The sequence below is a fragment of the Bos mutus genome, chromosome 19 (assembly GCF_027580195.1).
Source record: "Bos mutus isolate GX-2022 chromosome 19, NWIPB_WYAK_1.1, whole genome shotgun sequence".
NCBI lineage: Eukaryota > Metazoa > Chordata > Mammalia > Artiodactyla > Bovidae > Bos > Bos mutus.
Genome location: NC_091635.1, coordinates 20,901,727 through 20,928,506, shown reverse-complemented (window position 1 = coordinate 20,928,506; position 26,780 = coordinate 20,901,727). Strand labels below are relative to the sequence as shown.

General features: G+C 56.3%; 1 protein-coding gene across 9 annotated transcripts in view; it reads left to right on the top strand.

The window, feature by feature from the left end:
* Positions 1-26,780, top strand: part of EPN2 (epsin 2) — a 52,731-nt gene that overhangs the window by 23,219 nt on the left and 2,732 nt on the right. For 3 of the 9 annotated variants that reach the window (XM_070389593.1, XM_070389595.1, XM_070389594.1), the window contains exons 2-9: positions 3,890-4,651; positions 6,254-6,421; positions 16,964-17,076; positions 18,375-18,467; positions 19,139-19,331; positions 23,038-23,211; positions 23,453-23,539; positions 25,560-25,772. In XM_070389593.1, coding sequence (XP_070245694.1) covers positions 4,057-4,651; positions 6,254-6,421; positions 16,964-17,076; positions 18,375-18,467; positions 19,139-19,331; positions 23,038-23,211; positions 23,453-23,539; positions 25,560-25,772 — 1,636 coding nt within the window. In that variant the 5' untranslated portion in view covers positions 3,890-4,056. Of the gene's footprint in view, positions 1-2,564; positions 2,587-3,889; positions 4,652-6,253; positions 6,422-16,963; positions 17,077-18,374; positions 18,468-19,138; positions 19,332-23,037; positions 23,212-23,452; positions 23,540-25,559; positions 25,773-26,780 lie in introns of those variants that run through there. The other 6 variants (XM_070389596.1, XM_070389600.1, XM_070389597.1 and 3 more) reach the window with 6 other exon arrangements.

Genomic DNA, 26,780 nt, shown 5'->3' with positions numbered 1-26,780 from the left:
ATTCTGCCTTTTCCCATGTAGTTCTGTTCTTTTCCCAAAATGCCTCAAGCTGGAAACTTCTGCTGATCAAACCCATTGCGGGCCTGCCCCGTGTGCGGGTGGGTGGGTGTGAAGCCATCAAATGTCCCCTTCTGTGCCCCAGTCTCTGGGTGGCATGGCCACTGGCCATCGGGGGTCTCTCTCTGGTGGTAGAGTCACTTAGCGTGTTGGAATGGAGACTCTGGCCCAGAGGTCACAAGCTCCTTTTTTGGAGGGGGGCTGAGTTCCAGGGGCTCACTCCACAGACCCGGGAAGCCCCACAGGCCAAGAGAAACATCCACCACTAGGCTTGTCGCCAGAACTCTAGCCTCATGGTGACTGACCTGGAGCTGGTCTGAGGTGGGGGCTCCTGTGACACCCTTGGGCTGGCAGGAGTTGAGCCCTTGTCAGAAAGGGGCCTTGGGACAGGAGGCTGGGTGTCCGGTCTGCCCTGCCATCCAGGAGCGGGAGGCTGGGCCTGGCCCAGCCCGAGCCCTGCTTTCCAGGTCCCTGGTTCTGTGTGCTGTCTGGTTTCTGGCAGGGTTGTTTAAGAATGTTGTCCCTGGTTGGCCATTAGCAAAACTACATGGAGGAGTGGTGGAGGGGAGCAGTGAGGAATTCTCTGTCCTCTGCTCACGCATCCACTGGCCCAGGCGCCAGCGTTCGGTGCTCGCGCCTCTCCTGGAGGTGCTGCTCGTCACGCCACCGTTTCTAAGCGCCTGTGTTGTCGGGTGGCCAGACCACGTCTCCTGATCCTGGTCCTTGTTTCACACCGCCTTTCAGAGTGACTGCGTTTCAACACCCGTGTAACCTGCAGCCCGGCTGCTCTTCCTAGAGACTGAACGATCCGCCACACTGCTAAAGAAAAGAAGAAGTCCTCACGTGTGTTTTCAGTGCTTGATTTCTGCTTTTAGAAAAATCACTAACATGGTCATTGGAGGCTGTCTGACATCGAATTTGAATTTTCCTGTGCTTGTTCCAAGGCTGTCATGTCTTGGGAGAAGCCCCCAGGTGGCTCTTTCTTTTTAAGGGGACAGGGGTCATCCAGCGTTGGGGGGACGGTCAGTCCCCCTGCAGCCAGTTAACTGGCACCTGGGGCTCTCCCTGTAATGTGGGTGCTGCCACTGTATCTGCTTTATCATCTTGGAGTTAAGAGGCTCAGATGTTTGTTTTTGAAATTCTTCACATACATGAATGCAGGGTTTTCTTGAAGCCCGCTTTTGGGATAGAGATATAAGATTTGATTTCTCTGCCCACCAAGGAGTCCTGGGACACAGATGCTGCGTTCGGTGAGTGAGGCGGACGGCTCTCAGCTTCCCTGTGGGTGTCGCCTGCCTGGAGAAAGTCACAGGAGGCCGCCAGACGCAGATCAGGAGCTGCCATCTGTGGATCCTGTTAGGTTTGGGGAGGGGAGAGATTTGCTGCCGTTCCCTCATAGCTGGTCTGGGTCCCTGATAACGATCCCCGATCCCTGAAAAGCCCCCCACATGGGGGTTTGGTGGAGACCCCAACCATCAACATCTTCTTGACACCTGGCCAGTTATGTCCCTGTCACAGAAGGGATGGCCAGGACTCACGTGGGCTTTGACCAGGGCCCACCTGGGGTCTGGAGCCATGAGGGCTGCTTCCTCCCGAGTCTGGGACTCTGGATTGGGAAGGAATTTCCCCACCCAACTCTGAAGGCTCTTGAACACATTTTTATGGAATTCTTCTTGCCTCCAGGGGCATCACTCTAGCCTTGGAATTTTTTGTTTGTTTTTTTAGTGTTGCTCTATTTGCTGTTTTATTCAGTCTACTTGTAGTTTCCACTGTCAGGCGAATTCTGGTTATATTTTCAAATATGCCAGAATTTTTCTGCCCCAGCTTGTCTTTGGCAAATGTGATCCAGCTGTTACTTTATGGTCACCATTATAGGCTGCTCTTGAGATCAAGAGTCCTGATCCCAGACTCTGGCTGGGTTGCCTGTGTGTTGAGAGCCACGGGACGCAGCTCCTCGGTGGTACTGGGCCATGGCTCAGCTGTGGCTAGGGGCCCGTCCTTCAGGCTTTGTGTGTGTAGGTGGGCTGTTGCTTGGGACAGGACATGCAAGCTGCAGGTTACATGCGGCCGCGATGGCTCCTGCAGCTGCGAAGTGCAGGGTGGGGGAGCCTGCCGAGCCCCAGGTGGGTGACAGACAAAGTGCTCGGCGGCCCTGGGGCTTCAGGACCTTGAGTGTGACCAGTGATGCTGGAGCATTTGCTCTGGGAGCCGGAGCTGCTCAGGAGGCCCCCTCTGAGGCCCATCCTGTCTGGTGGCCATGGATGACCAGCCTTGTCATGTCACACATGCAGGTCCCCACAGAGCACCTGGCCCTGCTCCTCGGACACACTGTGGAAGGTTTTTAAGAGCCGACCGGGCAGTGGAGTTCACTCTGCCCACCTTCAGCTGAAGTCCCATTCTGCTGAAGCCCTGCATCTGCAGATGAAGATAGAATTCTTGGCCTGTCTGAGGGTGGAGAGGCCTTGCTCACCAGGCCGATGACTAATGGCACCAGGATGACGGTTATGAGCTTCTCCTATTTGGCTGAATGTGAGGAGTGGGCATTTCCTTTGGCTTCCCCACTCCTGACACTTGCTGGTTATTTATTTCTGAGTCTGGAATGAAGCTGGTAGAGGCCGCCCACCTCTTGTTCCTCTGGCAGAAGCAGCAGAGTGAGAGCCCTGTGGGAGGAGGGAGAGAGTCCTCACCAGGGGGCCTTGGTCAGCTGACCTCATGACCCAGAAGGAAGGCTCTCCATCTGCACCAGGGGAGGGGTGATCCTTACCCGGAAGGAAGGCTTTTTGTGAGCATATAGTGAGACAGCCTGGCCCAAGGCCACCCAGCTCTTTCCCAGGCCAGAAGCCCAGTGGCAGCTGGGGGTGGGGTGGGGGTGGGGAGCTGCAGGTCCTGGGCCCCCTCCTCATTCTGTAGGAGAGGAGTCACCTGGCACCGCTTCCCTTCCAGTCCCCGCCCGCCCTGTCACCTCCTCTGAAGAACCCCCCTGAGGGCTCTGAAGGGAGTGCTTTCCTCGCCTCTGTCGGTGGCCCACCGCCACAGTCGAGTTGCCCTCCACTTGCATCCTCAGGTCCCTGCACTCACCTCTGTCCCCTGCCAGATGCCTTCCTGGGGGAAGGGGCGCTGCTTTTAACTTGTGGCAGCAGCATTTATATCGCAGTGCTGGGTGCCCACTGGCAACCAAACCAGGTGGAGTCCTCCACACTCTGGACCAGGCCTGTGGCCAGAGGCGTAGCCTTCACTCCAGCTCCGCAGGTGTTCCTTCCCTGGAGAGATGTGTTTGTGGCAAAGGACTGGGTGGACCTGTTAATGTGGAGTCCTCAGTTCTCTTTTCTCTGAGATGAGGAAACTGGGCCAGAAGCAGTTTATATGTAAGGTTGTATCAGTGCTACATAGCTTGTGCCAGATGCTGGAGGCTCTGAAAGCCCAGTGGGGCCTCAGCCCTGGTCTCGAAGGGGTTGGGAGTCTCTGTAAGAAGTTAGGAGAAGAGGGTCAGAGAGAGTCTCTGGAGCCAGTGTAGATGGTGTGAGATTCTTCTAGCGGGCGTCTGCCAGGTGTGGCAGAGCAGATCCAGCAGAAGTGGTTTGAAAATAGACCAGGAGTTACAGTGTTACCGCTTTCCTTCCAGAGGCTTAAACTTGAGTTTAAACTGTATTGGTTATTAATGTGTAGTATTGTTCTTAACTTAGTTTTGAAGGGAAGATGGCATCCTTTTTGTCCTCGGGGGCTGGAGGATGTCCTCTCACCACCCCGGCTGGCCGACCCCTGCCTGCCATTTGCAGAGAGCCTGCTGTCTCGGGAACTCACACACAGTAACGTTTGTTACTTCTTTCTCTAGGTCATGGCTTCCAGCTTCTCAGACCTGAGGCGCCAATAGAGGAAATGACCGTCAGGGACCCTGCTCCAGACCTGTTACAGAGACTGAACCTCTGTGGAGCACGAACCTGCCGGAGACGGGGAAGCTTCTCTCTCTGAAAGGATCTGCACTTGTCACAGAACGTAAAGATGACGACCTCATCCATCAGACGGCAGATGAAAAACATTGTCAACAACTACTCGGAAGCTGAGATAAAAGTGCGGGAAGCCACCTCCAATGACCCATGGGGCCCGTCCAGCTCCCTGATGACGGAGATTGCAGACCTGACCTACAACGTGGTGGCCTTCTCGGAGATCATGAGCATGGTGTGGAAGCGGCTCAACGACCACGGCAAGAACTGGCGGCACGTGTACAAGGCGCTGACGCTGCTTGACTACCTCATCAAGACGGGCTCCGAGCGCGTGGCCCAGCAGTGCCGCGAGAACATCTTTGCTATCCAGACCCTGAAGGACTTCCAGTACGTTGACCGTGACGGCAAGGACCAGGGGGTCAACGTACGTGAGAAGGCCAAGCAGCTGGTGGCCCTGCTGAAGGACGAGGAGCGGCTTAAGGCCGAGCGGGCCCAGGCCCTCAAGACCAAGGAGCGCATGGCCCAGGTGGCCACCGGCATGGGCAGCAACCAGATCACCTTTGGCCGGGGCTCCAGCCAGCCCAACCTGTCCACCAGCTACTCAGAGCAGGAGTACGGCAAGGCCGGGGGGTCGCCGGCTTCCTACCATGGCTGTGAGTAGTAACCCCCATGCTGGGCACCGGGCTCAGCCAGAGCTCATGGCCCCTACCTTCCTGCTGCTGGCACCTGGCAGCAGCCCCTCAGTCCGCCTGGAGTTACTGTTACAGAGGGGCTTCTGGCCTGGGGTACCGAGACCCTCTGCTGCTCTGGGGTTTGACTCTGTGCATGTGGGCAGGGCTGGCCTCGGGGGCAAGGCAGGCGCAGAGGTTGGATTACCTGCTTCCTCCTCAGGGCAGGGCTGAAGCGAAGGGCCTGGCTGCCCACAGCAGCAGGGGATTGGCTGTCCTGGAGAATCTACTCTCTTTTATCTCATATTCAGTCCCTTTCTGAAACTGGGCTTCCGGTCTCCTGACTGGCTCAGCTTCTGTTCTGCTTGAGCATCACTGGGTGAGGCAGTGCATGTTCGCCTCTCTTGCAGAGGGAGAGACCAGGCTTCCTTCCCGCTTCTGGGTGGGAGTCCTTGGTGATTCGGTCACACGGCTGGGTCCGTGCTTTCTGGGCTGCTCTGTTTTCTCGCTTTGCATGTTGAAGATGCTAGGTCTTTGCCTAGTGTTCAGGAGAAATGTCAGAGAGCAGAAGTGGCATTCAGGGCCTGACGGAGGCTGGCCAGGGAGCCATGTTGGCATCCTAGCTGTTCATGGATGTGGGCCCTGAAATGGTGCCCCTCTGCCTTCTCAGTGAGGTGGCAAGCAGGCAGCCCTGGTAGCCTGCAGGGTGAGGGACACAGAAATTGTGCCTCTGGCTGTGAAAACAGAAATCCAGGTACCCCTACCCTTTGCTTTTGGAATAAGTAACACTGTTAGCATAAAAAAAATTTTAAGGCAGTTGTTTGCAGTTTGACCCCCTGTTGACCTTGCTTATTGGCAGGTTTCGGTTTGTCGTCGCCCCGCCACTTGTAGCATCTGTGTTGAGCAGGTTTGCACAGTGGGGTTGGACTCCCGCCTCTGGGATTCTCAGCAATTGTCAAGCTCAGAGGCCAGCATTCCTTGTCCCACTTGTAGTTCCTGTCGTTTCCCCACCTAGTTTGGATGACTCTGCTCAGGCAAATGCTGGGACCTTGGTGAAGCCGCTTAAAAGAATTGGAGCATGCAATCTGGGGCTCCAGGGGCTCCCCTACACTAGGTTGATAGAAAAGGAAGATTGACCTTAAGAAATGAAGTCGTATGTGTCCCTCAGGGAGCCCCTCTCCGCCAAGAAAGGCCGCTGCAGGTAGGCTGGGCTCCGGGCTGGCCTCTTCTTTGGAAGTGGTCACGTAAGGGCCCTGGGGGCTGCTTTTCTCTTGCCTGCCTTTTGAGGTCATTGCCCCTGAGTCCCGAGGACTGAGTGTAGGAGCTGAAGCCACGTCCCATGCATCAAGTGAAGACTGTTTCGGGGCTGGGAGGAGGTGGTGGGGCCTCGTGTCTGGTCCTGTGGCCTCAGCCTTCGCCTCCCTGCCCAGCGGCCCTGAGTTGGCCCACCTCTGAGAGCCCGAGCTTGAGCTGCATGTTCAGAGTCTGTTTGCGGGGTCCGGCCTTGCCTGTCCCTCTAACGGCCTGTCTCTGTGTGTGTGTGTGTGTGTGTGTGTGTGTGTGTGTGTGTGTGTCCCTGCCCCACAGCACCCGAGGCCTCGCTGTGTCCCCAGCACCGCACTGGGCCCCTGTGGGGTCAGAGCGAGGAGCCGCCGCCGAGCCATCGCCCGCCCTTCCTGCTGCGCCCGGGGCCACCCTCCTGCCCGGCCAGTGACCCGGCCCAGCCCTGCCTCTCTTGGGACCCCGCAGCCCAAGGTGGGAAACGCGGGCAGCCTGCTGGATGTGCTCCTGGTCGCCCAGTAGAGCCAGCTTTCTCCCTGCCTCCCAGGCCTCAGGGCGGCTCCCTCTGCAGCCCAGTGCTGGTCCTCCCCTCTCCCGGGAGCCCTGGCTACCCTGCGCCCCTCTTCACACCCCTCACCCAGAGGCCTCAGGGGATCCGCTGTTTGCTTTGCATGAGGCCTGGGTAGCTATCAGGCTCTCCCAGTCCCACACCCTGCGGGATTGGAGGTGTGCTGGCGGCAGCCCCAAATGCGGGGAGGACCAGGCCCCTGGGCCGGGCCTGTGGTTTGGTCCTTGTCCCACCGGCACACCCAGCCGGGAGCCATCCTCCATGTTGCAGTGATGTGGGCAGGTGAGCAGAGGACCAAATGGGGTGGATCTTGCTTCTCAGTTCCCCGCCATCCTTCCTGAAATCTGCAGGACCCGGGACCCTGGCAGGCAGAGAGTTGGCTGCCTAGTCAGTTGTAGGTTGCAGTGTTTGGAGGTCTCTGACTCAATGGGGATGGAAGTGAGGCTTGCTTTGGTGGTGATTGCTAGCTCTCCTGGACGACCTTCAGCTGGTGCGGGCTACGCTGAAAGCAGATTTCGCCGCAGCCTACGAAGAAGTGCACTCAGTCCACTGCCTTGGCACCTGGGCCCACCACAGAGAACGCCTCTCCTCTCTGCCTAAGTGGCTCTACCGGGGCGGCTGGCGGCCCCTCACCTGGGCTTTGTGCGCCTTGTGGCCCCCCTGCCAGTGCTCGCGGGATCACTGTGTTGAGCTCCGGGCCCATTTTCCCCTCACTCTCTGTCCCGAGGGAGTACTGGCTTTGGTGCAGGGAGGCAGTCATAGTGTTTCAGAGTGACACTCCCGCTGGTCCCCAGGGCCCCTGAGCCTGCCTGTCGAGTACCCGGGACCCCCAGCTCTCCTGGGACGCTTGCATTCAAAGCCCCCGAGCCAAGGCCCGCAGGTCCCCCCTCAACTCGGTGCCTCCACACACCACCACCAAGTTGGTCGACCCACAGCCCACACTGCCTCAGCTCTGGGGTTAGAGGTAGAAATTAAGGGTAAAATGAGTGAGTGAGTTTGTTTTCCCAGAGTTTCTCAAGTGCTGGATGAGGTTTGGGCAAACCAGTGATACGTGGTGTCACCGTTCTGGGTGCCTTTCTCTCTGTGTCTCAACCCTCACCGTCACGGGTGATCATTTCTGAGCACCCGCCTGATGCCCAGTGTGAGGTGAGGATCTGCCTTGGGGATCTGCCTGGGCCCTGGGGATCTGCCTTGAACACGCTGGCTTGGAAATGCAGCATGGAGGGGTCACCCTGACCGGCCTTGTGAGACACAGCGGAGATCCAGGCCGGGCCGTTAGCTCGGCTCGTGTGGTATGCGGTCTCCATCGGTGGTTGTATCAGGCTAGGGAACTAGTCCTCTTTTCCTTTTCTTGACACTTAGCCTTTGGAACTGCATTTTGTGGGCTTTTCCAGAAATGTGGAAATGTGCCATATCTTGAGGCTTTGAGTCTAGAACATCTGATTCTTAGAGGTTAGATTTTGTTGGTAGTGAAGGCTGTTTCCAACTTTGTAGCTGCCCTTTCTCTGCTCCCTGAGCCGCTGGCTGCCCAGAGCCCAGGCACACGTCTGACAGGCTGGAGTCTTGGGGTGGGCGCGGGCATCGTGGTCTTGGTGCTGAGTTTTCTCGGAGGCTGTGGCCTGTCCAGTTCAGGTTCTTCCTCCCGTCCCTCCGGCTGATGACCGGCAGCCGTGCCCTTTCAGAAAGTCAGAGTCAGCAGGCGATGCGCCCATGGGCCTCCTCCCACAGCCTGCTGGCCACTCAGTGACCAGCCCGTCAGGCCAGTGCCCCTGTGGCCCGCTTCTCCATGTCTAGGTGGTGAGCTCAGCATGGGTGGCACAAAAGAAACTCTGCTGGTTTTCTCATCGTAAGATAATGCCTGTGTACTCCTGATCATGTAGAAAGTGCAAAAGGACGACGGACACACTCCATGATCTCCTTAGACTGCTGTTGTTCCCGTGTGGGTGTGTCCTTCTGAATGCTTTTTCTAAGCGGGTGCTTTTCTAGGCCTGCAGGTTTGTTTGGATCCCTGCCCTTTCTATCACGACGTCGTCCCAGCTCCCAGGCCTCTGGGCACAGGCAGTGGTGGGGCCTCGTCATGGCCATCTGTCTGGGAGAGCCAGAGAGTTCTTCCTCTGAGGAGGAAGCGAGGACCAGATCAATACCCATATCCCCCACAGCCAGCTGTATGGACAGACCTGGATCTGGGTCTGAAGTGTTTTGTGGGAGCAGAAGAAATCTGATGTTTTATATTGTATACGTGGTACAACAGTGTTACACGCGTGTTGTTTGTAACAAAGCACACATCTCAGAAGGCTACAGCGTTCATTTGCCCAGGGCTCGCGCTGGGCAGTGAGGGCTCGTGGTCCCCAGATGAGGCCTGGCCCTCTGTGGGCCTCCAGTTTGGGAGAGGGTGGGCACCTTGACGGTGTGCCACATGGAGTGCCCGGAGGGGGCCGGGCAGGCGAGTCAGAGGCTGTTCTCACCCTGCGTGCAGTGGGCCGGATGCAGTGGCTCAGAGGACCCCTCAGCTGACTCAGATAACTTGCTGTGCATTTTCCACGTTGCTGCACAGTTACACTTGACTGCAAAGGTTAGAGCTCGGGTGGGTTAGAGGTCCGTACAGCAGGTTGGGATGGTGCTCTCTCCCGGTTTTGCCTGTCCCCTGTGCTGTCACAGGCTCTCACACAGCGCCCTGCCTGAGGGACATGCTCTGAGAAGGGACCGCGTGGATCACAGTCTCCACCCTGTCTGAATTGTGTCCAGGTTCTCACAGTGTGGTAACAATGTGATGAATACCTTTGGGCAGAAAGCTGCTTTTCTGAGGGGTCTTGATGTAGAATTGTCTTGTCTTCAAAGTAGAATTCCAGGAAGTGAGGTTAGTGGGCAAGTGTGTTAGCATCATTCTATGTCTTGAACTTGGCAGATGTTTTCCCAGCAGACCCGGCCCAGGTGCAGCGCCCCCAGCTGGGGTGCAAGAGGGGTGACCATGCTTGGTGGATAGCCCCCAGCCCAAAATGGGTACTGAGATTTTTCTGAAAGATAATTTCTAGTTTTAGTTAAGTTCAGTCGCTCAGTCGTGCCTGACTCTTTGGGACCCCATGGACTGCAGCATGCCAGGCCTCCCTGTCCATCACCAACTCCCGGAGCTTTCTCAAACTCATGTCTGTTGAGTCAGTGATGCCATCCAACCATCTCATCCTCTGTCGTCCCCTTCTCCTCCCGCTTCTTGATCTTTCCCAGCATCTGGGTCTTTGCAGAAGAGTCAGTTCTTTGCATCAGGTGGCCAAAGGATTGGAGTTTCAGCTTCAGCATCAGTCCTTCCAGGAATATTCAGGACTGATTTCCTCTAGGATGGACTGGTTGGATCTCCTTGCCGTCCAAGGGACTCTCAAGAGTCTTCCCCAACACCACAGTTCAAAGGCATAAATTCTTCGGTACTCAGCTTTCTTTATAGTCCGACTCTCAGTCCATACATGACTACTGGAAAAACCATAGCTTTGACTAGATGGACCTTTGTTGGCAAAGTAATGTCTCTGCTTTTGAATATGCTGTCTAGGTTGGTCATAACTTTTCTTCCAAGGAACAAGCGTCTTTTAATTTCATGGCTGCAGTCACCATCTGCGGTGATTTTGGAGCCCCCCAAAATAAGGTCTGTCATTGTTTCCACTGTTTCTCCATCTATTTGCCATGAAGTGATGGGACCGGATGCCATGATCTTAGTTTTCTGAATGTTGAGTTTTAAGCCAACTTTTTCACTCTCCTCTTTCACTTTCATCAAGAGGCTCTTTAGTTCTGCTTCGCTTTCTGCCATAAGAGTGGTGTCATCTGCATATCTGAGGTTATTGATATTTCTCCGGGCAATCTTGATTCTAGCTTGTGCTTCATCCAGTCCAGCATTTCTCATGATGTACTCTGCATAAAAGTTAAATAAACAAAAAACAAACAAAAAAACAAAAGGAAAAAAAAGTTAAATAAACAGGGTGACAGTATACAGCCTTGATGTACTCCTTTCCCGATTTGGAACCAGTCTGTTGTTTCATGTCCAGTTCCAACTGTCGCTTCTTAACCTACATACGGATTTCTCAGGAGGCAGGTCAGGTGGTGTGGTATTCCCATCTTTTGAAGAATTTTCCACAGTTGCTGTGATCCACACAGTCAAAGGCTTTGGCATAGTCAATAAAGCAGAAGTAGATGTGTTTCTGGAACTCTCTTGCTTTTTCGATGATCCAACGGATGTTGGCGATTTGATCTCTGGTTCCTCTGCCTTTTCTAAATCCAGCTTGAACGTCTGGAAGCACTGTTCGCATACTGTTGAAGCATGTCTTGGAGAATTTTGAGCATTACTTTGCTAGTTTAGTAGATGAAAATTTCCATCAGGATATTCATTTTAAAAGTGAGTTTCCTGTTTGTAAGTGTTGCTCTATAAGAAAGTGCTCTAGGCATGCAATCTCAGTTTACGACTGAATTAAGAAAGAGAGCCTTCTGTCTCTGTTAAAGTTCCGGTGACCACAGCACCCCCCCAACCCCGGTTCCTCCCGAGCGCCTGCCTGGGGAGCTGTGGGTGTGGCCCTAGCCCTGGTGCTCCCTCACCCCCTCCAGAGTGTGACTTCCCAAAGCACCAGGAACCATGGAACCCCTGGGAAAGAGCAAGGAGAAAAAATGGCTTCCTGTTCTGGACAAGCTCCTAGCTCCCACCTTGCAAGCTGATGGCCTTATAACGGACAGGATTTACTCTGCAGCCCAAGGAGAGCAGCACAGATAGGACGGGCTCTGAGTCCTGCCAGCCAGCCCTAGGGCGGCCTTTGTCTCTGCCCGGCTGCCTATCCCCACAATCGTCTGCGCTGCCTCCTTTCTTCTGGGCTTCGGCTTTCACGCACCTCAGGGTGGTTGGGACCAGTGTGTGAGGTGTGCCCTTGGGAGTCACAGCTTCTGCTCACTGGAAACTAGACTAGAAAATGAACACACAGGTGTGTGGAAAGAGGCAGATTGGGGAGATGGCCCAGCTGCAGGCAGGTCTGGAGCGCAGGTGAGGCCTCCGGTCTGCCGGCTCTAGGTGCCCGGGGCAGGGGTGTCTGCACTGAGCCAGGTTGAGAAGAACCCCTGCCCGTGGAGCACCCCAGTGGGGAGGACGTGCTAGGGGGGTGGCTCCAGAGCCGACCCTGGAGGGGAAGCCGAGGTGCTGTTGCCCGCCCGAGAGCCAGAAGGAGCTGGGGGATTCTAGGGCCTGTGCGGGGGTGACAGAGCAGGGGCCAGGGGTGGGTGGTGAGCAGTATAGAGTCCAGGGGCAGTTCCTCCCCGTGGCAAGAGTGTGCGGGAGGTGGGGCCCAGATGTGTGTGCTGGGAGAGCCCGGGACCTGGGGCTGCAGCAGCACTGACCCGGGTCTTGTTCCCTGTGGAGGCTGGAAGCCCTGGATCAGGGCGTGCGCAGGCCTTTGCCTCTGAGACCCGCACGCGCAGGGAGCATCCTGCCTTATGCTCCCCCTGCTTCTGCTGCTGGAGGCCTCCTTGGTGTCCCTGGGCCATGGCTGCCGCCCTCCCCTCGTGTCTTCGCCCCCATCACTTCCCTGCCTGTAAGGACACAGGTCACGTTGGATGTGGGGCCCACCTGCTTCAGTGTGACCTCAGCTTAACCATTCACTAAGGACTCTGCCACAGCCATTTCCAAATTTGCTCTTGTTCTGAGGCGCTGGGGGTCAGGACCTCACACCTTTGGGCCCGCTCTGCCTTGGCCCCTCGGCAGGGCAAGGCTTTCGACCCTGGTGAAGCCCCACCTGCTCTCTGCTTGGCAGCCTTGCTGCCTGCCCGCAGGCCATGCTCCAGTGTCCCCACCCCCTCCCCTGTGTGTGTGTGTCTTGTCCCTCCTTACTGGACACAGGCCCTGGGAGAGCATGGGCTGCCCTCTGGCCTGGAGAAGCGCCAGGCATGATGTGCGCAAATGTTAGGACCGAGGGCTCCGAGCAGCTCAGGGCATGGGGACAGCATGGCATTGGCTCTTGAGTTCTGCTGGCTCTGAGTGGCCTTGTGACCTCCCTGGGCCCCGGTTCCCTCCTCTGTGGGAAGCAGTGATGGTGAAGAGCAAGGCCTTAGGTCGGCCTTTGTCCCTTGTGGCTGTGGGACCCTGGCAAGCCACCTCATCTCTGGACCTCAGCCCCGGTTTTGAGGGTGGGTTGGAAGGCAGGACCCCATCTGGGCTGAGGGTTGGGCAAGACACCAGGTGTGGTACCACTGTCACACACCAGGCACTGGGCCAGGTGCCCCCCGTAGGAACTCGTCTGGTCCTCACAGCAGCCCAAGCCGCAGGAACCCTGTTTCCCATCCTGTGGGTGAGGAAGCCAAAGCGAGGGGTTGAGCAGCGGCAAGCCCGGGTCTGGGCCCAGGCTTCCAGGCGCACCCTCCACCAGGGCTGCCTCTTTGAGGCTGAGACCGTCAGCCTGGGTGGGGATGCAGTGAGGTGGAGCCCACACATGGCAGGAATTGAGGGGGCCGGTGGGCGAGAGTCAGGAAAGCACGCCAATGTGCAGGGTGTGCGAGTATGTCTTCTGGGTGGAATCATGAGAAAATGTCAACAGCTGTTTCCTCTGGGAAGAGGGGTAGAGGCAGGAAGAGTGGGGTGGCCCTCACTTCCTCTTATCCTGAAGTATTTAACACAGGCTCTGGCATCTCCCCTCCCCCATAGCCTGACAGTGGATGGAGTGGACAGCAGCCATTGGGCCGCCTCGTCCCTGCCCGCGTGCCCATCTGCCCACTGTTCTGACTGTGACGTGCAGCCAACTGTCTGTACGGAGACTGCCCGGGATCTTGTCCCTTCAGTCTGACTGTGCTCATGACCCTCCTGTGCTGGGACGCTGGGCTGGCCATCCTGCAAAGCGGCCCTTGATCTGGGTTTGTCTGCCTCAGTCCTTTTCCTGTGCTTCTGTGAACTGGAATCAGATGTAGAGTCTGCGATGGGATCTGGACAGGGTTTTGCCAGGACTGTCAAGTGGTGGGCAAAGGGCAGAGCATGGTCATGGTCCAGCCCCCCTTGTCCTGAAGGTCCCCCGGCTGTGGTGGTGCTTCCGTCTCCTCACATCTCGCACCTTTTTGGCTTTTCCACAACATTGTTGTTCAGTTGCTGTGTCGTGTCTGACTCCGCGACCCCATGGACTGCAGCACAGCAGCCTTCCCGGGCCTCCACCATTTCCCAGAGTTTGCTCAAACTCAAGTCCGTTGAGTCAGTGGACATGTTATTTCCACAACATATTTTTGTATTTTCTCCCTTTCAATGTTACCTGGGGTAATCTGAGCTTATTTTCTCATAATTCATCTCACTTGACTAAAAACAGTCTTTCCTGCTGTCGCCTGTGAGCTGGGAGAGGGCGGGCCTGGAAGGTCTCCCAGGGGACAGGGTCAGAAGCCTCTGCTCTCCGTGGGAGTGTCCTTGGTGGCTGAGGTCATTGCTGACTCAGGAAACAGCCTGTGGAGCACAGGAAGATGTCGGCAGCTGAGGAAGGCCCAGTAAGCATTTCATTGCAGTTCAGTGATGAGGAAGGAACTTAGCTGAACGGGGATCTGGTCACCAGGGGCAAAAAGTGGCCCTGGGCTCAGTGCCAGCTCCACAGCCCCTCCCTCGGTGGCCAACAGAAAAGGGAGGGGGAGGCCACGGCCTCCAGAACCACAGTCCTCAGCCCACATGGGCCTTGGGCCACCACGGTGTCCATCTGGTTTCTACCCCGTGAGACAGGGGGTGTCTTGTGGCTGTGGGTGGAGTGGAGAGCAGTGACCTGGGCAGGGCCAACCCCCAGGGTGGGGGCAGCTTGTTTCGGGCCTTCCCACCCTTCCCGCCCCTCCCATCGCTCACCTCACAGACTTGGAAGCAGAAGCCTGGAGGGGTGGCATCCAGGTGCAGCTCCCTGCTGCAGTGGGGTAGGGACAGGCCAGGTGCCTGGTGTCCCCGTCTGCTGGCAGGCATGGGGTAGTGGCAGTGCTCAGACCCAGGTGGGGTCTCCTTGGAGCCGCATGGCCAGGCCCTTGCCTTCTTGCCAGCCCGTGTGCCTGGCTTTCCGTGAAGTCCCTGTGCAGAGTCGCCTGCGGGAGGGGGCGTGCAGTCTGCACCCTTTACAGCGGCCGTGACTGCAGACGCCGCTGAAGAGTGCTCTAGGAAAACTGCAGAACGTTGCCAATGAGAAGGGGCAGTTTCCTGTTTTTCTGTTACCTTGAGTGCTTTACTTTCTTTTTTCGCAATTCCCCAACCGTGCACACCTGAAGTGCCTTGTAGGGGGCATTCAGGGCCTGGAGCAGGCGAGCAGGGTCAAGGAGGGTGGCCCTGCAGGAGGTACCAGGTTGGGGGTGGGTTTCTGGTTCTCCTCCTAGCCTGGAGTTTGAGAAAATGTGATCCTGTGTAGGCTCCCTGTCCAGCCTTCCCCTGTGCTTCCTCAGCCAGGGTGGTGGACCAGGCAGGAAAAAAGGGAGCCTGCCACAGGGGTGCCAGCTTTGTGCTCCTACCCACGGGTCAGGCTCAACCGCAGGGGAAGGGCAGGGGCATGCTCGTGCTCCCAGGGTGATGAGCCTGTGTGCACAGGGCCTGCCTTCCCAGGAGAGCATGGCTGGGGCAGAAAGCAGCAGAGACCCAAGGGGACTTGCTTCTCCTACTGCCCCGTGAATGGTGGACCCTCAGAGTGGGGCCCGGCCGAGCTCTGGTAGCCGGAGGGCCCTTTCAGGCTCTGTGCTCACTGTCCTGTTCTCTGGCACAAGAGGCCCTTTGTGGGGCCGAGATGCTGTCACTAAGGCAGGAGCATCTCCACCGGACGCCGCCCTCGCAGCTGAAGCCCGTGTGCGCTCAGCTGACGCTCCGGGCTGGTGGCTGTGAATTCTGCCATCTGCGCGACCTAGAGCCGTGCATCCGCTTATAAAAACCACAGCATTTAGGGGAATACCCTTTGTCTGATTTCCACATTGATGTGGTGAGCTATTTCCGTGTGTGCTGGCCACACATTATTCCAGCAGCGTCAGCTGGGGGGACACAGACGTGCACATTTGCATTTGAAGCTGGGCCGGCCGCGCAGCTGTGCAGAGAGGCACCGAGGACAGGGCGCCTCACTTCTCTGGCCAGCCCTGCAGAGCCCCGGCCCATTCATCCTGTCCCGGGCAAGTCAGACTCTGTGGCTGCACAGCCAAGTTCAGCTTTCCCTGCCAACATGGGGCCCTCTGTTCAGAGCCCTTTGGGGGTATAGGGTGGAGCCTGGGGGCCTGGTTTCCCCTTTGGGAGTAAGTGGAGGATGGTAGATATCCAGGGTTTGTTATAAACTGAGAGTTTCGTGAGGCAGCCTCAGAGACCATTCATCAGGAGCCGGCGGGGAGCGGGCAGCCCATGGGGCCGTGACCTGGATAAGATAGCCACTCTGGTCCTGGGAGAGCCTCCTCCTGCCCCCACAACTGACCCCAGCCGTCCCACTTCCCTTGTTCTCGCCAGTCTGGGTGGTGGCTTTGCTTCTAGAGCACAGGGACGCCAGAATCTGCCATCTGTGATGGGCAGAGGTGAACTTTGGGGACCAGACATGCTTTTGTTTGGGGATGTTGTTAAGAAATAGGATTGTTAAGATAGATTTGAGGACATTTTGTTACCATCCAGCTTTATTTCTAAAGGAATGCTCTGGAAAATTGGGGTGATGGACTGGGATTGGACTTGATTTTATTTAGAAAAGCATCTTTGTGCTTTTTCCTAACTGCAGTGTTTTTTTGCTCTTTGACCTCTTCATTAGCTTAGAGTACACATGAGGCAGTTGGCCTTTTTTTTTTTTTTTAAACCATTTCTCTTGGTTGACTGTGAATCATAGTGAACACACTGTGCTCCAGGCCTGGTTGCTCCAGATGCAGTCTCCTCGCTGTGTTTACGTGTCTTTCCCCTTTACAGGCTGCCCCAAACTGCCCCGCAGCCTTGCCCGTTGCACTGCTCAGGGACCCCAGTTCAGTCTTGCCTCTCCCACCTTACTCACTGCAGCCAGAGCACAGCCATCTAGAAACTTCAGTATCCGAGCTCTTCCCCACCAGTTAATTTCTCCCAAAGAAGCAGATCCTGAGAGGCAGGCTTAAGTGGGAGATTTAGGCTGAAGCAGCGTTTGGGGTCAGGAGGTCTTGAGAGGACCTGTGAGTCCACACAGGCTTTGGGCTTCTTTGAATGATGACCCAGCTTTTCCAGAACTGTGCCCCCAATCTTGTAAAAACTCAGCTCCCCTTCTTGATGCCATGCAGCTCTGCCATGGGGGCAGGTCTGATCCTCGAGAGGTCGGAGCTGGCCATGCCTGTGCCCCAGGATATTTTTCCTGGTGGGTGCTGGGTGGCTGATGTGCTTGTGATGTTCCTCAGCTGTGACCTTGGGATGGTCGCAGACACCCCTTCTCCCCGCCCAGGGGGACCCGTGGGTGTGAGGCGGGAGCGGGTGGCTGACCGGGGAACACGGGTCCTTCACAGTGACTTTGTCTTCCCTACAGCCACTTCCCCACGGGTGTCCTCGGAGCTGGAGCAGGCGAGGCCGCAGACGAGTGGGGAGGAGGAGCTGCAGCTGCAGCTGGCGCTGGCCATGAGCAGAGAGGTGGCCGAGCAGGTGGGTGCTGGCAGGGACACGCCCCCGGCGGGGAGGGCCCAGGCACAGCCACACAGAGGAAAGGCTTTTCAGGACATTGGTCCTGGGGACGCACCTGTCAGAGGTGCTTCACAAGATGCTCCCTCTGTATTCTGCACATCCTGTGTGCAGAATACGATCCACAAGGTGGCTGGAGAGCATCTGGACCCGGAAAAGGACAAGACAGAGGCTGGAGGGAGGGCCCAGGAGAGAGGAGAGTGCTAACGTCCAGAGAGGGGCGTGTGTTTGGTCTCCCTGTTATGAGCACGTGTCACGTGAAGATGGCGAAGGAGGGGGAGTGGCCCAGAGGACCTTCAGAGGGGTTGGCCCTCTGCTGCTGCTTTCAGCCCTGACTTGCTGTCCTGTGGTTAAAAAGGGCAAAGCAGTGTGGCATGGCTGCGTCACCCTCTCGCTTAGAAGTGCCGTGAGGGACAGGCAGGGGGTCACATGGAGGCAGCTGTCGGTCCCAGAGTGGCTGGTCCCCCTGTAACTGGAGTATCCTGTAAGGTCCACAGTAGCGGACTGCCCCCAGGGTGGCCCCTCAGTCCACACGACCTCCCTATGGGTCCCACCTCACCTCTGGCGGCCCAAGGGAGGTACAGAGAGCTCACAGGGAAAACGGGGCAGATGGACATGCCCATCCAGTGTGGTTCCTTATCCCATCTTAGAGTAAATAAGACACAATGAGTGTATTCACTTACATTTAATCATTATATTATCTATTTGTAAAAGCTTGAGTGGCCCAGTCTTATATATGGTGACTGTGCTTTGAATAAATATAAAATACAATGGACCATTTCTGTTAGAATTCAAAAATAGGAACACACTTGTTTTCTGGAAGCACGGCGGGGGTCAGGGTGGAACGGCCTGTGACGTGTCCCCCTTCCAGTTCCTCTCTGGATTGTTTGTGTTTGTTTTTTTTTCCCCTCCTGATTATTTGTGTTTTATGAAGAGACATATTGCTTCCATAATTAGAAAGAATTTTAAAGTCATTTTCACTTTGAGAAAGAGCATTTTAGAAGTATTCCTCTTCTCCTCTCTGTCTGTGGTGTCTGTGCCCTGGGCTCCCTGGTGGGACTGGAAGTAGGTGGGAGTCACACAGGTGGGAGGGGACCCCGGGCGCATAGAGGGGACGGGAGATACTCGCTGTCCACCTTGTCCTCAGACCCTCCTCTGAAGTGACTGGCGATCCAGCTTTAGTTTCCGGCTGTGGTGGGAGGGCCTAGCTGGGTGGCGATGTTGTGGCCATAACCAGCTTTGAGGTCCATTGTGCTCCACAGGAAGAGCGCCTTAGGCGGGGCGATGACCTCAGGCTGCAGATGGCCCTGGAGGAGAGCCGCCGAGACACGGTTAAAGTTCCAAAAAAGAAAGAGGTGAGTGCTTCACGGGGCTGGGGGGTCACTGTGTGAGACCCTTCCAAGCCCGCCCCCGTGGTGTGACAGCAGGAGCGAGGAGAGGGCGAAGTGCACACTTCTGCCTGGGTGGTGGGCCCCCATGACCCCTCCCCGGCCCCCCACCCCCCAGCCACATGGCTCTAGCCACTGCTTCCTAAGCTGCGCATCACGTGCTCTGAGATCTAAATGTGACTACTCTGCCCCCGACAACCATCCTGACGGACGGCAGAGTCCCCCCAGGGCCAGGGGCTCCGTTGGGGCCCCTACCCTGTTACAGTGCTGATACATCCTGGCCCTGACGGCATCCAGTATGGCCATGAGAGTGGGAGGGTGAGCCAGCCCCCGGGAGAGAGGGCCTTGGGTGATGCTGGCCACTGCAGGGCCAGGTGTGTCAGCGGACAGCACCTGGAAGGAGGCAAAGCCTGCGTTTTCCCAGGAAACCCTGAGGACCGGTTGACAGAGGGCACGTGGCATGTAGGGTGGAGCCAGGTCTTCACTGGGAAGTGGTGATGTGGGGCAGTGGGAGTCCTGTGGTCCTCTGGGCCCCCGAAGGCCTTCTCTCTGGGAGAACCCTGGGCAGGTGCAGGTGATGGGTGAACATGTGCTGCCAGGCAGCAGAGCTCACTTGTCCCCTACCCTGCTTGTCTCAGCAGCACGGCTCCCACCCGCAGCAGACCACGCTGTTGGACCTGATGGACGCCCTGCCCAGCGCGGGCCCTGCTGCCCAGAAGGCGGAGCCCTGGGGCCCGTCCACCTCCGCCAGCCAGACCAACCCCTGGGGCGCGCCGGCAGCCCCGGCCAGCACTGCGGACCCCTGGCCGTCGTTCGGTAAAGACCCCTCTGGTACATCTCCCCTGCGCACTTGCTGGATGAGGGAGGAGCTACGGGCACTCTGCTCACCTGGCAGCGGTGGGCTTGGGTCCAGGTGATGGGGTGGGTGTCCAGGCCTGCACACCCACTGTAACGCCCTCCTGAGGGCGGTGGTTCAGAGCTCCACTTCGTCCTGTTGTGAGGAGCTTTGCTTGGGCACGTTTCTCTTCTGCTTCCCACGTGCACTGGAAATGGCTTGTCCCTCCCCTGGGACACACATCAACCCTCAGCCTCAGGATCGCACCCGGGTTAAGAAACTGTATTACACGGCGTGAAATGTCTGAGTCGAGTTGCTGTGATTAGCTAGAAATTATGACATGCTTAAATGACCGTATTAAAGTAATTCTTCTTACTTGCTATTTAAAGCAATAGCAAATCTGTTTAATAGGCTAAATGAACATTTTAGAGTTCTGTTTAATGCCAGCGTAAAGTGAACTTGTGACAGGTGATTCAGACATGAGCGTGGCACCATCAGTTTCATCTGGGGAGTAACCTTGGGCACATGGGCTTCCTGATCGCTGGGCAGGGCTTGGCTACAGGCTCTGGGACGGTTTTGCAGCCAGCCCGCCGCTCTGGGAGCCCCCCGAGGTATACTCAATCCTGCTGCCATGGCTGATCTGTGGACATCCTGTCTTACAACTTTGGATGTATCTTTTGTGCCCATGTCTCTTGGGGCCTTTGTCTCTGCAAACCAGAACCCCATCTTTTGTATTCAGCTCAGTTCCCTAGCAGTTTGCTGAAGTGTACCAAATGCCAGGTTCCGTTCTCCCACGTGGGGACCGGACAGGCGCAGGGAATCGCCCTGCCCTGGGATCACACAGCACGTGGCCCTGGTGCTTTCCACTTGGTATGTTTTCAGAGTTCATCCACATGGTAGCACACATTCCTACCTCACCCCTTTTTATGGCTGAATAATACTCCATTTTATAGATTAAATCATATTTTGTATAACTATTGAGCAGTAAGAGATGATTGAAACCTAGAAAAAAAATTTTTTAACAAAGAATGGTTATCTCTGCCTGTGCTGGGTCTTCGTTGCTGTGCACAGGCTCTCAGGTTGGAGCTCGTGGGCTCTGGAGCGCAGGCTCAGTAGTTGTGGTACTCTGGGCTTAGCTGCTCCACGGCATGCAGGATCTTCCCGGAGCAGGGATCAAACCCAGGCACCTTGCATTCACAGGTGGATTCTTAATCACTGGACCACCAGGAAAGTCCATAACCTTAAATTTTCAAATCAAACCTTTAAATGTTGATAGTGAATTTAAAAGATTAAGAGCATGTTTGGAGCTCATCAGAATACAGCTGGGTTGGCCTCATGTGGTTTGTGGCCTCATGTGGTTTGTGGCCTGCCGCTTTTTTCCTTGCTGTTCCTTGCCTGACCCAGGGCCAGCTCCTTGGTTCTTATGCACTTTACTCTGGGCTGTGTGAGGAGGTGGCATGGGGGCTGCAGGGCAGGACTGCACCCCGAGTACGTCAAGGAGGCAGTCTGATGGGCAGGACACCAGTCATATATGGCCCCAGTGCAGACAGGTGGCTCTATGCTTGGGCCAGCTTCATCCAGCAGTGGAGCCAGCGTCCTCGAGAGAGATCCTGCCAAGACTCAGCAGAGAGTGAGAAGACTTTACCAACTCTGTGTTGGCAAACCTGAGGACTTGGATAAAATGGATGAAGTCACACTCAGCCACAGTGGTGGAAGGACACCTGTGAACAGGATAGTCCTAGAGTCACTAAAGGACCTGAGTCAGCCATGCGCCTCCCCCTCACCCCCTGATCACCCCACAAGCTTTGCTGGGAGGTCTGACACCCCACAGGAAACACCTCCCCTTCACACAAACTCCTGTGGGCTAGCACAACCTTAATACCAGAACCAGACAGAAGACGCCCAGTGTGAGAACAGACATGTCAGGCCAGGCTCACTTAGGAATATGGATGCAAAAACCCTCAGCAAAGAAGCAATTGCAAAATCAAAATGAGAAAAGCATAAAAATGGTATAGTGCATTATGAAAAGCCTTGTTTGCCAGGACCAAGTCAGGAAATGCATGGTTGGTGTGTAGTTGCTAAGTTATGTCTGACTCTTTGCGACCCCCATGGACTGTAGCCCGCCAGGCTTCTCTGTTTATGGAATTTTCCAGCCAGAATACTGGAATGGGTTGCCATTTCTTTCTCCAGGGAATCTTCCCAACCCAGGGATTGAACTTGCATCTCCTGCAGTGGCAGACAGATTCCTTACTACTGAGCCACCTGGGAATCCCCAGGAAATGTATTAATGTACCATATTAATAAACCCAAAGAGAAAAATCATGCAGTCATCTTTGTAAAGGCAGAAACAGGTTGACAAAATTCACCAGCTGTTTATTGCAAAAGTCTTAGCAAACTTGAAATAATGCAGAGCTTCTGTAACCTGATCAGCTTCTGAAAGGAGAAAGCCTGTCATGGTAAATGGTGCCATTTAATGGTAAATGTTTAAGAGCAAGACATGGATGCAGTGTGCACCCCTGCCATGTGTTGGGACGGGTGGTTCTGGCCAGTGCAGCAAGATAGAAAGAAAAGGAACTCGAAGAGCTCCGCCCCCATCCTTTATGAGAGATGGGAGAGAGTGCGTAGCTTCCAGGGAGGGGTTTATTGGAATTGAGAGTTATTATTAGAATTACTGTGAGAATAAATAGGATGAATTTGAGTGATTAGAATTGAGTTTAGTAAGATTGCTGGATATGAAAATTACTATGTGAACTTCAGTTGTTTCTCTGCATAACAAAAAGGTAATTAGAAAAGGAAGTTTTAGAAACATAACAGTCCCTAGGACTAACTTTTACAAAAGTTGTATAAATCCCTTATGGAAATAAAAACTATAGTAAAAAGTATTACTGAGGCCGCGTGTGGGGATGGAGCTCCTGCATGTCCCGGAAAGCACAAATCAGAGGAAAATCCCGGGGGTCCTGCCCCATCCCCGTTGAGAACTTCTCCATTCTTCAAGTGACCCCTTAAGGAGGGTGAAGGGAAAGTCCACAAGTGAGAAGATGTTTGTAACTCATGGAAGAGAATCAGCAGCCAGATGTGGAAAGAACCCCACTGATGAGCATGATGGAGAAAAGCAGCCCCTCAGGAGGCGAACAGAGTCAGCACCTCATGGAGGGCAAGGGGAGCTGTGAGGGGCTCCTGGGGAGCGGCAGCCACACAAGCACACCCGCCTCTCCTTCTCTGTCTCAGAGCGGAACGTCGCACAGCAGGAAAGCAGCACAGCTGAGCCTCCCAAATAAAACACGTGAACACAGCCTTGTGGCGTGTCTGCCGGGCACCTGATTCAGGGGCCCCGCACCGCTCGCCTAGGGGAGGTGCTGGCCACTGGGACGGGGCGCAGGGGCATGGTGTGGGCACCTGTAATGCTCCGAGGGGGGAGAGCCAGCATGTGGGTGCTCTTGGAGTCAGCCCCCTCCCCACGGACAGTTTCAGGGTATAGAAGTCTGTCTGTCCTTCAGGGAAGGGCCTGTCCAGATCCGCCGAGTGGCTGTGGTGGCGCCCAGGTGTGTGCCCTGTGCTCTCTGAAGCACACGAGTCTGCCAGCAGGCTCTGCGGCCCTCTCCCCCTGGGTGCTCCTACCACCCAGGGGTGGCCCTCCCCTTCTCACTCCAGCTGCCCAGCCATTTCACCGGGCATCTTCGAGCCAACCCTACCTCTCCACAGGTGCCAAGCCAGCCGCCTCCGTCGACCCATGGGGGGCACCCACTGGAGCCGGCACACACTCTGCTCCCAAGGGCTCGGACCCCTGGGCTGCCCCGCAGCAGCCAGCCCCCAGCGCAGGGAAAGCTGCTGACCCCTGGGCTGCAGCCTCGGCTGCCAAGCCTGTGTCTTCCTCTGGTGAGACCCCCTTCCTGGCTCCTCTGCTTCAGTCTGAGCACCCCACTCTGCATGGGGAGTCCCTCTCCTGGTCCCCGCCCTGCCCACCTGGTAACCCAAGCCTGTGCTTCACCTCCCTTTCCTCAGCTGGCTCTCTGGTTCTCCCCACAAGGGGCAGAGATGCCTGCCCACCCCGGCCCAGGTGGGCAGTGGAAGGCAGGGAGTGGAGGCCCCCTGCAGTCACCACCACTCTCTCCCCCAGGGTCCTTCGATCTCTTCAGTAATCTGAATGGTACAATTAAAGATGACTTCTCTGAATTTGACAACCTCCGAACTTCAAAAAAAGCAGGTACATGAGGTGGTGGTGGTTTCCGCACGGTCCTATGCCCTTGACCAATCCCGTCTCTGCAGGGATGACAGTCGTGAGCCCAGTGACTCCACACACTTCCCTCTTGTCTGACTCAGAGCTGGAGTGACTCGGGGCAGCAGTGGATGCCCTTGAGCTTTCTGTCCTCTCGCTGGGCCGCCTCAGCCTCCTGCCCTGGGGCTGCCTGCAGAGGCTACTGCCCTAGCTTCCAGCCCCACATGGCTCCTGCCCCACCTCCATCTGCCTCCTTCCTCCCAGCTCTCCAGAGGCGCCCCCTTTTCTAGACCACTCAGGTCTCTGTATAGGCAGGCATCTTTGACACACACACACACACACACACAGGTATATGCACACACAGAGCCACATGCTCACACACACACATATACACGTGCATACACATGCGTACATGTGCGCACAGACATGCACACACAGACAGACGTGCACACACACAAGTGCGTGTGCAGATATACACACAGATATATGCACACACAGACATATATCCACATACATAAAAACATGCACACACACATACATACACACTTGTGCGCATGCGCACACAGAGATATATGCACACACAAACACACACAAGCAGCTCCTGCACTGCCCACCAGCCACTGTGCAGGAGGCCTGACCCCTCCTCGTGTGCCCCTAGGCTGGGAGTGGTCAGGGTGGCGGGCCGAGGAAGGGGCTGGACGCCCTCTTTACACACCGCACAGGGCTGGGGACAGAGTATCCCCAGGGCCACCCCTCTTGCCAGAGCAACTTTTCTCGTTGCTCTCTCCTCTCGGCTCCCCCTCCCCATTTCCCACTGCCTCCTGTGCCTCCCCCAGCAGCCGGGCTGGGCTGGTTGAAGGTACGGGCAGCCTGGCACCGTGCACCACCCCCAGGCCTTGCGGCTTGAGGGGCCGGAAGCGCCTTAGAACTGCTGCTTCCTGGGCTCTTTGTTTTGCCACATGAAGAAAGCAGCAAGCTTCCGTGTGTCCTCCACAGCCAAAGCACAACCTAACTGTCCATACCTGCTCCCTGCGCCTAGTGAGAAGTCTGAACACGCTTCCCTGGGCCTGTGAAGTGTTTACCCCGACTCCAGAGGAGTTCCACTGTATCAATAGAAAGTTTGGAAACGCTTACGGAAGAAAATGAGAATCGTTTCCAATTCTTCCGTGTGCTCGTGGCCACCAAGCTTCATTCCAGTACTTTTCCTGAGCTGTTACGTACGGCCTTTGTCGTTGGAACTCACGGTGGCGTGAGAGTCCAATCCTGCCCCCGTGACTTTTTGGAAAAACAGATTGAAAACATTTTCTCTCAGCATTACAAATCCTTTAGAAATAGCTCTGTAGAATCTCAGCGATGTTACTGAATTTTTCACTTAGGGGAGGACGTTTCAGGCTGACTTCCAGGTTGTGTGTCTCTGTGTGGTATTTCTCGAGACCAGGCTCCTGGACGTGGAGCTGCAGGAACAATGAGCAAAGGCACCACCATTTCTAGGAACCCACATCCACATTGCCTTTTCACATCTTGGCAGAACATCCATGTCCTGCTGGCCTGTCTCAGCACACCCTCTATTGGCTGAAGTTTTAAAAATCATTTGCTTTCTTATTGTTGAGAGATTCATGTCCTTTGTAAAAACTTTAAAAAATGAAAACATCCAAAAGATGTAATTTACTCACGCGTAGCCACCAACCCACAGTGCTGTTGTCGTGTGTGGAGACGGTGCCGTGCTGTTGGTCCCTGCTTCTCTTGGTTGCTCTCTCCCTCCCCACACCTTCTGTCCCTGGATTCGGGTCTGATGGTGCGAGCCCTGCCCTGTGGCTGCTGGCAGCTCCAGTTTGGGGCTGTTGGGAAAGCTCTGCCATGAACGTCCTATCCTCTGGAGCAGCCATGCACGTCCCCAGCGAGGCAGCATCTGAGGACATCTGGGTTCTGGATACTGCAGGGTGGGATGCACCTGTCCTGGGCCCCCGCCCTCCCAGCTCACTGGTCCATGTGTGTCCTTGTCTTGCAGCCAAGGCAGCCTCTCCGCCGACCCAGAACAATGGAACCTCCAGCCCTGATCCCTTTGAGTCTCAGCCCCTGACCGTCGCCTCGAGCAAGCCCAGTGGTGCCCGGAAAACCCCAGAGTCCTTCCTGGGCCCCAACGCGGCCCTGGTCAACCTGGACTCACTGGTGACCAGGCCAGCCCCGCCGGCACAGGCCCTCAACCCCTTCCTGGCACCAGGTATGTGGCTTCCTGGGTTCCCCCAGCCATCCACCCTTCTTGAGAGTGGCCCTGGGGCAGGCCTGTGGGCGCTGACCTCCCCTCCAACCCTGGATGGACTTTTCCCACAGGCCGTAGGCAGGTGGGGAGCACGCTCTGGAGCACCCACATCCTGGGCCAGCACTGGTGCCTCTCGGGGGGCCTTGTGAGGGGCTGGAAAACAGCCCCTCCTCTCAGTTGAGACCACAGAGCAGAAGCTGCCCCTGGCTTGGTGCCCCCAGCCAGGGAAACCCTCTAGCAAGCATGAGTTTGGGACACTTCTGGGGGCCAGGGGAGCCAGGGTTGGCTGCCCCCGCTTTGGGTGAGTGTACCTGGGTCCTCTGCCGAGCCATGCTCCAGGGACCCTCACTTTGCCCCTGCCCTGGGTTCTGCCTCTTCTGGGGCCGGAACTCTGCCCTCTGTCCCGAGCCCATCCTCCCTGCTGGTGGGCTCTCCACCCACAGGGGCTCCACAAGGCTGCAGGACAGGCCCCAGCCCTTGAGTCGGTGGCCAGGGCCCCATGTCCCGCCCCAGTCCCGAGTCCCAGTGTGCTCACACCCTCAGCTGCGTGAGCTGCTCACCATCCCTGCCACATGCTCTGTCCCACCGGCCTGGCTGTCTTGCTTCTCCCTGGGTGGGAGGGTCAGATCTACCCTTCAGCCCCAGTCCAGGCAACCCTCTTCCTTAAGGAAGCCCCCGCCCTTCCCCGAGTTTTCCTTGGGCTCTACAAGGACAGGAACGGGTTACGTTCAGGGCATTTGGCCTGAGGACTTGGCAGGGCCAAGCTCTCAGAGCCTCGAGCAAAAGTGCAGAAGCCCCAGCCATGAGCTCCTGAAGGGATAGGGGTCTGCGTCTCTCCTTGATCGCAGGACTTCTCAGAGATTTCATGAGGTCAGGGTCCCCCGGTACAGCATGTGGGGACTGCTTTCAGGCTGCGCTGCTCGTCCCGCCTCCCCCATGGCTCCCCTCTCTCCCTGCACCTGTGGCTGC